The following is a 12,938-nucleotide window of genomic DNA, read 5'->3' as shown; positions in this document are numbered from 1 at the left end:
ATGAGTACCTACTTCATGGGATTGTTTCCTGAATTACTGTCCAATCACTGGAAATGGTGCCTAGCAGGGAGGCATCCAGTAAGCCATGACTAAGGTTATTCTCTTGTGTTAATGTGAAATGAAGGTAAAGACTGAAAGTTCCCCACCTAGTTCTAAAAGTTTACCTAAAAGCTCCTAGCAGAGCAAGAGTTGGACTTCAGCCCCTACTTTATGCTCTAAAATGCAAACCAAGATTAGCCAACAAAAGTGAAAAACAAGGGAAGCAAAGATGACACATAAGACAGAGATTTTTAAGTATCCATTCCGGTGGTTTTTGATAATGAGAGAAAACCAGCAGGAGTAAGTAAGCAATTAGTGCCCCCTTACGAATCCCAAAAAGGATCAGAGATAGAATCACTCACTGTTCTATGGTATAATAGCTCTGACAAAATACAAAAAACAAATAGAATCTATCTTTGAATCTATATATCATGAATAGAAATACTAAAAAAAAAAACAAACAAACAAACAAAAAAAACAATTTTATTCAAACCACAGATTATGCACAAGGCCTGGGAAAGTTGTTTGTGCAGAGGCATTATCTACTGATTGAAATTATACATCATAAAAATAATTCAAACATAGCATCTTATTTTGAAGGATAACAACTTGCTATTAAGTGAGAAGTTATATTTTTTCTTTTCTGTTTTTTTTTTTTTTAAGATTTTATTTATTTATTCATGAGAGACAGAGAAAAGCAGAGACATAGGCAGAGAAAGAAGCAGGCTCCTTCCCTCTTCCCTCTTCTGCCAAAGGCGGATGCTCAACTACTAAGCCACCCAGGTGCCCCTGAAGTTATATTTTCATTATATATATCACAGCATCAACATGAGAACATATCCTGAATCTCTAGCTAGAGGAATTTAAAACTTCTTGGTGGCAATCCAATAATCATCATCATTCATGTCTGATGTCACAATGGAAACAGGAAACAGCATCACTAAAATTAAGGCTAAAAATGTGTCAGATCATCCTGGCTGGCTCCCTACTCTGTAAGATTACCTCCAATCCATCTTAAGGGCAGGACAGAATTTCCACCTAGTACTATGTTCATTCACCCAACAATTTCCCAGATAAAGTAAATATACACAGTAAACTCCAACCAAGGAAAATTCATTAAGAGAAAAAAATCTACATCCTTATAAGTTTTTCCCCTACAACTATTTTCATTTATTGTTCATTTTAATTTAGAATACATGTTAAAATATATTTTAAGTTTTAAAACTTTATTTTGAATATTTATTCCACGATCCATCTTACTAAAAATCTCTGTGTGTTCTTTTTTAGTATACTTCTAAGGTCATTAACATTGCAGAATGGTCTTCAAAATGCAAAGACTGCTTAGGTTTTTGAATCAGACTGTTTTACTTATCTCTTCCACATCAAAACCGAGGTACCCTGAAAAGCCAAAAAAATTATAATATACACCAAAAGTCATGGGCTTCAAGGGAACGAGTTACAAAGAGAGTCTTGCCTTATCATCTCTTCCTCTTGCTCTATAATCCTTGTCTCTACTTGTAGAGGGTTTTTCACCCTTTGATATAGGATGTGCTCGGCCTACAGGTCCCCGGGCTCCTACTCCTGGCATTTCTTTCCTCAGAGGTCTTATTTCTCGATTGGGACGCCTTATCTGAGGTGGAGCTCTGGTAAGAAAAAATTAAAATGAAAATTAATCAAAGGCAAAAGTATTTCAAACTACTTCAGTCAATAAAACTATTAAATCAAGAAGCCCCAAATCTCAATTGTCCCCCTTTTGCCAATTCATGGCTATCACAATTAGGTCGGTTTTTAAAAGTGCTTTTCATTTAAAAAAAAAAAAAAAAAGGTGCTTCTCTGTAAAGATATATCAGTTGACACAATTTTTAAACACATAAATATGTGTAACAGCAATTATTTTGTCAAAAAATAACTTAATCACCAATAGAGGGCAATACAGACTATTTCCATCTAATAATAGTGTAATGGAAAGCCAATTACTTTATTCATTACTGTCCTAAGCCAAAACTAAGTAACTTTTAAAAAAGTAAAGCATTTGAAACTAATATATTAAACGTCAATTACACACTTCGATTTTTACAAAAGCATTAAAAGTTGAAAGGACAGGAATTCAAAATATGTCTATTTGCACAGTTGACTAATTTACTGACAATCAAGATGATTTCCTCTGCTTCTATACTAGAAAAATCCAACATTTCATTCATCAAATTATAAGTGGTAGGGCTAAACAATGAAATATTTTTATATACAGATTAATTTATGTGTGAAAACGTTATTCATGCTTTGAAGGTGCCAAAGGAAAAAAAATCAAATTATACAGGCTCCCACATGTGAATTACGAACTTTGATAACTATATATGATGAAGGATGTTAACTAGACCTGTGATCATTTCACAATACATAAAAATACTGAATCATTATGTTTGTATACCTGAAGCTAATATAATGTTGAATGCCAAGTATACCTCAATTTTAAGAGTTTTGATAAATATGTAAACATAACAATACACACAAATGGCACATTTTATTTCATGTAACACGAAACATGTCAATTGGAAAATTCTGAGATTTTAACCTAGCACAGTATTTAGTGTTTCTCTTTAGGTGCTGGGGGACACTATCCACTCTGTGCCTAATCTCTTAATTCTTCTTCCTTGGACTGTCTGTGCCTCTGTTTTCCTATCTTTTCTCTCTCTACCACTCTGCCTTTATATTTGTATATATGGGTAGTCCTTTTTTTTACCCATTTGCCATACTTATTATCCCTTTCCAACTTCATGCTTTTAATTCATCTAATTCATCATGGACTTTCTCTTCCTGACATCAGAACTGACATATGTATATAACTTAGAACCTAGCAAAACAAGAAAATAAGACAAAAAGCCAAGAAGGATGCAAACTTGAGGCAACAAAGGTAAAACACTGTTGACATACTGCAGGTCTAACAGAGCATCTTCAGACTGTTAGAATTAGACCACCTCATGGAACTGCTAAGGATAAGAGAAGCTGGTGAAAACTGGACGTCTATTAGGTTATTACCTACTGACATAGGAATCCTTGGAGTTCAGTCCAGCTAAACAAGTATTTATTGATCACCTACTAGGAGATATACAGCCACTAGCATGCTAGGCCCCGGAAGAAGAAAGAAATCACAGAAAGTAACTGGAAAATAGCATATAGTACAATGGCTACGAGGCATTTTCAAATATAAAGATATAATTGTGGTATTGGTTCTAGTGCATGATTAGTCTTTTGAGCATCTGCCAATAAATTAAAAATGTGATGAGACTGATAAAAAACTAAAAATGTCACACTCTCTACTCCTAGAGTTTCATTGACACCACTACTCTGACGAAATTTTCGTTGTTTTGGTGAAGGAGTGGAAAGTAGTAGAGCAGAACTTTACTTTTATTTTTATATACTTGTGTGTGCATAAATGTCTTTCCTGAATCAGACCCACGGGTAAGGCCAAAGACAATAAAACGAGAGCAACAATCTCTTCCCCACAGAACAGATGTCAAGTTTACCCTTCTGTTAGCAGCTGCGCCTGTTATTCAAATAGTCCATCATTGTTTGTGGGCCTGCTTTTTAGATGCACAGCCGGCCTGAAGCTTTTGCTCCCAAAACAGAAAGCCTGTCCCTTACAGCTGCATGCCAGGCTGCTCGTCAGCTGCTGAGCATGCCCTACCAGCCCTCATTGCTTAGACTGACTGAATGGTAGTGAATCTTGAAACATTTCTACCTTCTCAGTTTGTGCCTTCCCCACCTCGCCTTGCTATTTAACAGCTGCTTAGGAATCCTGCTGTAGTCCATTTTGCACACGCATCCAGCTCAGGAAAGCTGTGTTGGGAGAAGAATTATTTCAAAGCTCTTACACAGGCTGCATTCCAAATGCTTGTTGCTGCTGACCTTGTCCTGCCACTCAAGGTTCTGATGGGCTCATAAATGGTCTGAATGAAACTGCTCGGGAAGCCAGATGTGCCATTTGTGGCAAGTTGCACATCTCATTGAAAGTGTGCCTGTGCTGTGAGTCTTCAGTTCCATCTCACTGCAGTTTGATTTTACATTTGTAACAGACTCTGTCGGCTTCCCAAAGGACATCCTTGATTCTGTTCTGTACTTCCTCCATTAGCGCATCACTGCACAATGTCATGCTTCAATTTCAGGACTCAGTGACAGCTTCCAGGCTGTGTAAAAAGTGTCTCAAGGCATCTTTCACTGGCCTCTTTTTAAAAAGAGACTTCAGTAGGGTTACACAGCATCATCAACTTCTGCCCTAATGGTCAAAGAAAAGATGACACTGTACTAGCTTATAGTATTCCAAATGTAGACAACTGGAGATCTGCAGATAAAAGACTAGATGGTCTACACTCTGTTCATTTCTCCTATATTTATTTCCCTCTAAAAATGGGAAGAAATGTGCCTTTTTCTATCATATGCAAATAAGCCTAATTTCCCCCAAAATCCAGTATTTCCTTTCTAAGCCATATTACCTATCAATATTATATGTAAATGTTCTTATCAACATTGCTTGTTCTAGCAAACACATGAAAACAACCCAATGTCCAATATCAGAACAGATACATAAATTATTATATATTCACATACTGGATACAGTATACACGTGAACATGAATTATAACCACATGCAACAACAACAGATAAATCTCAGGACCGTTATGTTAAAAAGTAAATTCAAAGGACACACAGAGTGAACAACATAGGATTTCATTTGGGGTACAAATATATGGGCTAAAAGAGAGGCAAGGCAACAATAAATCCCAGGTTCAGTACAGTGTCTTACTCTGAAGGAGAGGGAGGGGAATAGGATGCAAAAGAGCTTATGGGCGTCTTCAAAGGTAATAGTAGAGTTCTTTATCTTAAATTCCCTGGTGGGTACATGGAAGCTATTGTATTGTGACCCCTTATGCCTTGCATAAATTTCAATTATTCATATCGCCTACTCAGTAGTTAATAAAACTTTAAATGTGATTATACTACAACACAAAGTAAAAGATCTGAGCACCTAAAAAGTGAAATTACGAGTTGCTACAAAGTTATTGGCATGTTCCAGAAGTACACATATCCTAGTGACATAGGCTCAGAGTTCACATTCTTAATTGACCTACTAGATTTCTATCTGGCAAGTCTCCCCATAAAATATCAGGCAACAGAAAGAGAATTGTCTGAATTAGAGCACCACCCTTCCCTGGTTCCAAAAGTCAAAGGGAAAGAGACTTTTTCCAAAAAGGCCCTTCATTCTACACCATATTAAGAAACATGGTCTAAAATACTAACACAATTTTTTCCAATTGTTATATAGGCTCCTTCTTGATTCCTATCTATTGAGCTCTATTTCTTCTAGCATTCTGCTTAATAATTATTCTAATTTTTTTGTTCATACATTGTTAGAATTCTGATATAAGTAATTTAGAACAGGTTCTAGATTTGCCCAAGAACATAAGCCAGATTGCTCCAAGTTAACATCTGGAAAAGAAAGAAAAATAATCTTATTTTGCTATTATATTAATCTAAATAACTCCAGAATTAAGTAAACAGGAAAACATCTCTTTCCCTATCTAATAAAAAAAATAAGAAATATAACTTCCAAGTAGTTCATAATGATATTTTTGATATAAAAACTAGGAGTCAATATACGAGACTTCTGAGTCCAAGAGAAATAGTTAAGAAATCAGGAGGCAAAAAACAAAGCTCAAATAGAAATTAGAGGACCTATGATTTGAAGTTAGACATTAATGATTAAGAATTTTAATGTTCAGTCTCATCAAATACATGACTGCTATTTTTCAAATCAGTAAATAGTTATTTACCTAATAAGTACAGGAACTATGCTGGATGTTATATTGACATAAAAACATTGCAAACACTAGTCCTACCTTCACAGAGAAACAGTATGGTGAGCTGAAGTCAGCATTAGACTTAGAATCCTAAAACCTGGGTTCCTTTTTACTCCCAGGTCCACCAGTTACTGATTATATGTGCATATCACTTAACATCTGTAAGCCTCACATTCTTCCTAAGTGGAGATAATACTTCATAAAATTTGTAAATCTATTTTTCATTGATACTAATATATGTTCAGTAAAATGTCCATATATCACACAACTCAATAAATTTTAATATTATATAACCACCAGGAGATGAAGATAACATTTCCCAACATCCCAGAAAGTTTTTTCATGGTTCCTCTTTAGTTAGTATCAGCCAGTGAGGTAAGCACTATTCTGACCTTATTATCATAGATTAGGATTGCAGTTTCAGAGAAATGAATCCTACAGTACATACTTTGTGTTTGTTTCTTTTTTTCAACATTACCTATGAAATTCATCCATGTTCCTGCATGTAGCATGAGTTTTTCTTCAATGTTGTGTGGTATTCTATTATGTAAATATAATTTTAACTTACTTATTCTACTATTGATGAGCATTTGAGTTGTTTTCCATTTGAGGTTATTATTTAAGCTTCCATGAATATGGGAATTATGTTCATGGTAAATATAAGCATTCATTTCTTTGGGGTATGTACCCAGGAATAGAATATTGGATCATAGGGTATATGTAAGATTAGCATTAGTAAATATAACCAATAACCAAACGGTTTTCCAAAGTGGTGATGCCATTTTATATTCACATCAACAATGTATAAGAATACCCAGTTGATCCATCCTAGCCATTCTGGTGGGGGTGTAATGGTATCTCATTGTGGCTTTACTTTGCCTTTTCTGAAGGACTATGGATTGGGCACCTTTTCAACAATATGCTTATTGGCCACGTAAACATGATCTTGTGCAGAGTAACTATTCCAGTCTTTAGTCTACTTTTTTTTTTCCAATCAGTTGTCTGACCTTTACTTATTGACTGTCATACTTTATATATTCTAGATAGAAGTCCTTTGTCAGATATACACAATGCAAATATCTTTTAGTATATGGCTTGTCTTTTCACTCTCTTAATGGTGTGTCTTCTTACAAAGAAAAGTTCATAGTTTTAGAATTCTGATTTATCAATCTTTTGTCTTTAATACTTTAGTGTCCAGTTTAATAAATCCTTGCTATGCCTAGATCATGATAATATCCTTCCATGTTTTCTTCTGGAAGCATATTCTTACTACCTTTTACTTTTTTGGTAATGATCTATTTCAATTTAATTTTTCTATATGGTATGAGGTAGGAAGGGTCAAGATTCCCCTCCCATAAATATTCAATTAACCCAGAAGCATTTAGTGACAAGACTCACCTTTCCCTACTGAATTGCAGTGACATCTCCTGCATAAATCAAGTGACTTCACAAAAGTTAACCTTTAATGATAAGTTCCAGTTCCAAAAAGAATTTTAGAAATTTTAGTTGTTTGTGCTATCAGATTAAAAACAAATATTTTATTATGATATATTCAGGAGTCTGTTTAAAATATTAGTTTTTTCAATAACTATCTGAAATCTTAATGAATGCAAGACAATATATATGCTATATAATATGAAAGTCCACATTAAGTCTTCCCTCATTATCTAACAAATTAATCACATCCAGAAATACATTGAATACCATAAGTCATGTTGATATGAGTTGTTTTGTATCTGCAAGGGTAATTTTTGTGATCTTCAGAAGCTTTGATTTTTAAAATATTCAACTTATTAAAGTAAAAAATGCAAAAATTCAGTTATTCTTTAAAGCTTTTAGATTCAGCTTATAAATCTTTTCCTATGTATAAGAGTGCCAGATTTTAGAAGTCATTTTTGAGATGCTTCTGAATAAATGTTTTGTCCCACTTCCACTTGGTTAATTAAATTCTACCAAAATTTTTCACCTACATTTACAAAGTAAATATAATTTATTTCCTTCTTAGTTCCTCAACTGTCTTACTCAATAAAGCATAATAATTTACATATAAATACTTTCATAAATCTAGTAAATTAGACTTATAAGCCTAAACTTCTCCTAATGTTCCCCAAAGTCCTTAACATAAATAATGTTAAAAAGACACAGATATCCCGTTATTCCTTAATACGTTTTACGTTGGAATTACATGCTTATCACTCTCACTAGCCATAACAAATATGCACATATTCCTTAACAGAAAAATATTATTTCTGTGGCTTTGATTCTGTGAGACATTTCTATTCTTAATTTTAAATCTTCCTGGAGTTGAAAGATGCTTAGCCACTACAGAAGACAATTATCATCCACGTTAACAAAGGTAACATTTAACCAGAAATGTCAGCTAGTTTAAGACTTGGAGCTATAGATATTCTCACACCAAACATTATACAAACCCAGTTAATATCATAGGGGTTTCTTTCTTAACATTTTGATGTTATCCACAGATAGCCGGGATAGTAACGAAATTTTTGTCACCAATTTTGATGGGACACACTCACTAATCTTATTTAAAGCTGCTATACCAGTCATCAAAAGCTGGGGAAGAGGGGATGATTACATCACTAATTCATTAGTCTAATGGTAGAATTCCACCACTATCAGGAAGGTAATTACTCAATTGTAATTTGCTCTTCTTTATCTAAAAAGATAGATAAGCCTTGTGTTTTCTATGTAACTCTAAAGACCTTTAAACTTGAAAAACTTAAAATATTTATTTACTTACTTAATTTGGCATTCTTACAAGGAGGGTATAAGGGCTACACAACTTCTACAGATATTAAAATAATATCAGTTGGACTTTAGATATCTCACAGTTCTACCTTTTAGTCAAGTTCTAAGATTGTTCTTCTTTTTAAAAGGTGCAGACACAAAAAACAAATGAGATAGCCCCTGCATCCAAGCAGCTTAAAATTTAGCTAAATACATATCCATATTTTAAGAATTATACTGAATATCCCTTTTCCCCACACATAAATCCGATGTGTTATGTCCCTCTAATAGGACCTTAGAATGATGAAAACCTTGAAGAGACATTCTTTACCACAAACGAACCATCAGAAGTTAAAAAAAAAAAAAAAGATAAAACTCCCAATAACTTCTGATAATAGAATCATCAGTATAGAGTATTAAATGATGTCTAAAATGGTTTTTAAAGGCATGAAGAATTTTAAATTTTTTTTTAATTTTTATTTATTTATGATAGTCACAGAGAGAGAAAGAGGCAGAGACATAGGCAGAGGGAGAAGCAGGCTCCATGCACCGGGAGCCCAACGTGGGATTCGATCCCGGGTCTCCAGGATCGCGCCCTGGGCCAAAGGCAGGCGCCAAACCACTGCGCCACCCAGGGATCCCGGCATAAAGAATTTTAAACAAAAAAAAACACAGGTCTTAAGTAGTGTAAGTAAAAATGAATCCACACTTAGATAAGTCATCACAAAAACTGTTTAACATAAAAGACAAAAACAAAATCAGGAGGACAATGGGAAACAAAAAACAAGTTATCTACAGTTAGAATAATGACATCATCCGGAAAACAAAAATAATACTATTACTAATGTCATCTTCAAAACACAGAGAATAAGTAACTGCCAATCTGGTGTTCTATACTAAACTATCATTTAAAAGCGACAGGGAAATAATGATATTTTGAGACAAAAATTGAGGGCTTACCCTCAACTGAGATGTGTGTAAGAACTACTAAAGGATATACTTCAGCAAAGAAGAAACTGCATCTAAAAAGAGTGAAATGCAAGGAGTGATGAACAAAACAATTAGTAAACACATAGATAAATCTAAGTATCTTACTCATCCATTCAACAAATATTTATTGAATGCCTACACTGTGCTGAGCACTACTCTTGGTGTTGAAGGTACAGCAGTGAAAAAGTCAAAGGACCTGATCTTATAAAGCTTCCAATATAGTAGAGATTATAAACAACAGACACAGGCTATAATATCAGGTAGCAATAAGTACTACGAAGAAAAATAGAGCAGAGTAAGGGGACAGAGTGATGACAAGTGAGGCAGTAAAATTATTTTTTAATTTCTTGAGTACAGTTGACAACATAATATTACATTAGTTTCAAGGGTACAACATAGTGATTCAACATCTATACACATTATGGGGTGCTCACGAGTATAGCTTCCATCTGTCACCATACAAAGCTGTTACAATACCATTGATTATATTCCCTATGCTTGGGCTACCTGGGTGGCTCAGTGCTTGAGCATCTGCCTTTGGCTCAGGTCATAATCCCAGGGTTCTGAGATCAAGTCCCACATCAGGCTCCCTGTGGGGAACCTGCTTCTCCCTCTGTCTGTGTCTCTGCTATCTGTATCTCTCATGAATAAGTAAAACCTTAAAAAAATATATATTCCCTAGGCTTTACATTTCATTCTCATGACTTACTCACTCTATAAATGGAAGCCTATACCTCTAACTGCCCTTCCACCATCTTGCCCATCCCCCCAGGGGGATAAATATTATAAATAAGGTGGTCAGACCTTCTAGGTAACATCTGAACAAAGACCTAAATAAGGTGAGGACATTAGTCATCTAAATATCTAGTGGGACTGGGGTGAAGGCTAGAGGAATGGGTGATGAAAACCACAAATATTTCTCGAGCACATTCTGTGTGCCTGGCTGTTCTCTGCACTTTGCTTGTATCCAATCATACAGCTCTCAAAATAACCCCACGAGGTAACTGCAGCATTGATCCCCAATTTACAGAGGAGGAAAATGAGGGAAAGACTGAATGACTTGTCCTCACAGACACTAAGTGACAGAGTTAGGATGAACTCTCAAAGCCTCGCTAATTATCAAGTTCCTAGCATAGCAAACAACCTTCCTAAAATCTGAGCTCCTAAAGGGCAGAAATCTTCCTTCCTCCTGTTCTTTGCATCCATACTACCTAGTACACAGCGGGTGCTGGGTATGTTGAGCAGAACTGAATAAAGAGCAGAGGGATGAGGACTAGTGAACAAAAGGTGGCTATAAGAGAAAGAGAAGAGGCCACAATTAAAAAAGAAAAAAGGAAGAAGAAAAGGAGAATACTGTAATGTCACAGAAGCCCTAAAGAAGAAAGTTCCAAGGAAGAAAGATGGTAAACATTATCAAATATTATAAAAGTTAAATACAGTGAGTCTTGAGAATATGCATTCCATTATTCAAGCAAGAAGTGATCTTCAAGAATTCAGTCTCAATACCGCAATGATGGAGATCCAAGATTTCCAGTTATTCAGGAAAGCACAGCCGTGAAAGGCATTACAGGTACACTACACATGACAGCAGTTTGCCAAAGGAGCAAAGAGGGGGACTGACAGTAGCTCAAATGCAGCAAAGCAAAGATTCTTTTCCAATAAAAATTTAAAAGTAATGTATTAGGAGTTTGTTCTGACTTACCACTATCTTGTTCCCATTCCTTAGTTTATCTCTAATGAATTAAAATTTCTATCTTTCAGTTGTCTTTTCTGTAACATAAAAAAAGGTAGAAATACCAAGTTTTTAGGCACTTATTGAATAAATATCTAGAATTCCAAAATAAAGATTTCAAATGAGTTCTACAAAATAAAACAAATGCTCCTGAGAAAAAACTTACACAAAAATAAAATAATATAGCCAAATGAAATGACTCTCCACTCTTAGGATGCTTTTGATGAGAATTTAGACCCTGGAAAACATCTGCTCCTTCTATCTTCACTCTCAGATGATCTTGCTTGCTTTTTATCCCTCATTGAAATAACCAGAAAAGAACTTCCCCAAATTCTACATCCATGCTCCTGTAACTACAGGCCTTCCCTTCAGTTACTCTGACTCAGTTGCACTTGTACACTAAACCCCATTTCCCCTTGTCCACCCCATTACCCTGCCCCTGATTTAGTTCCCTCCATTCCTGGTATCACTGGTCTCCCCCTCCCCTGCAGCTTTCTCACCAGCCTACAAACATCTTGCTAGTCCCCTCCTCTCTTAAACAACAAATCCTGACTCTGTATCTTCCCCAACCACCACTTAATTTCTCTGCTCCCCTCGTCAGCAAGATTCAGTGAAGAATTATATATACTACTCATTGTTTTCCATTCTTCTCTGCCCATTCTCTGAACCAACTCCATTATTTGCTACCATTCCACAAAAACTATTCATCACAGACACCAATGAGCTCCATGCTGCTAAATCCAGTAAAATTTTCAATTCCTTACCTTACTTTACCTACATGCAGAACTAGATGAAGTTATTTAACAGAATCATTAAACCTCAATTTCTTCTTGAAAGATGATAATAAAAGGATCTATTTTAGAAGATGATTGTGAGAATTAAGAAATAAAGCATGTAAAGAGTTTGTTAGCACAGTACCTGATTCACAATTAGGAATTCCACAAATGTCAGTTACTGTGGTTAATCAACACTGCTAGCTGCATTCTACCCACAGTCTAAAAATAAGTCCACTCCGTCCTCCAGAAATAGAATTTGGGAAGAGAATAGGACTCTAGAATGTTTTTTTAAATGAGTATAATCTCAACCTGCAAATCATTAGACAAATAATCTATTCCACATATGACACATGACATTAAATTTTCCTTCTTAAAATTTCTCACCTGCTGATGATTCCTAAATAACTAAACACTAATCCCATCTCTCTTAAGTTCTGCTTCTCATTTCCAACTCCTATTAAACAGCATGATCTAAAAATTTCATCACCTACTCCAATTTTTCTCTCAATTCTCTGTATTTCATTAATCATCAAATCCTGTCCATTCTACTTCACTAATGGCTCTCACACTCACTTTACAAGACCGTATGCTTAAAAAGGCAAGGACTGTGTCTGTTTCTGAATCCCCCCATATCCCCAGCATAGTACCAGCATGTGACACAGTACTTGGCATGTAATAGGTGCCAGCATCCTAGCTCAAGCTTTCTAGGATGCTTGGGTTATTTTCTCTTATTGGTTTCTGGAGGCCAAGATCTGTGGAGGTGTCCCTCAGCTTTATACTTTCCACAAGGCCAAAGATC

General features: G+C 35.3%; 1 protein-coding gene across 9 annotated transcripts in view; it reads right to left on the bottom strand.

The window, feature by feature from the left end:
* Positions 1-12,938, bottom strand: part of KATNAL1 (katanin catalytic subunit A1 like 1) — a 114,407-nt gene that overhangs the window by 68,155 nt on the left and 33,314 nt on the right. For 8 of the 9 annotated variants that reach the window (XM_077868220.1, XM_077868218.1, XM_077868219.1 and 5 more), the window contains exon 4: positions 1,514-1,682. In XM_077868220.1, the coding sequence (XP_077724346.1) occupies positions 1,514-1,682 (169 nt within the window). Of the gene's footprint in view, positions 1-1,513; positions 1,683-7,291; positions 7,333-12,938 lie in introns of those variants that run through there. The other variant, XM_077868225.1, reaches the window with a different exon arrangement.

The sequence above is a fragment of the Canis aureus genome, chromosome 24 (genome assembly GCF_053574225.1).
Source record: "Canis aureus isolate CA01 chromosome 24, VMU_Caureus_v.1.0, whole genome shotgun sequence".
Taxonomy (NCBI): Eukaryota; Metazoa; Chordata; class Mammalia; order Carnivora; family Canidae; genus Canis; species Canis aureus.
This window is presented reverse-complemented; position numbering and strand designations above follow the sequence as displayed.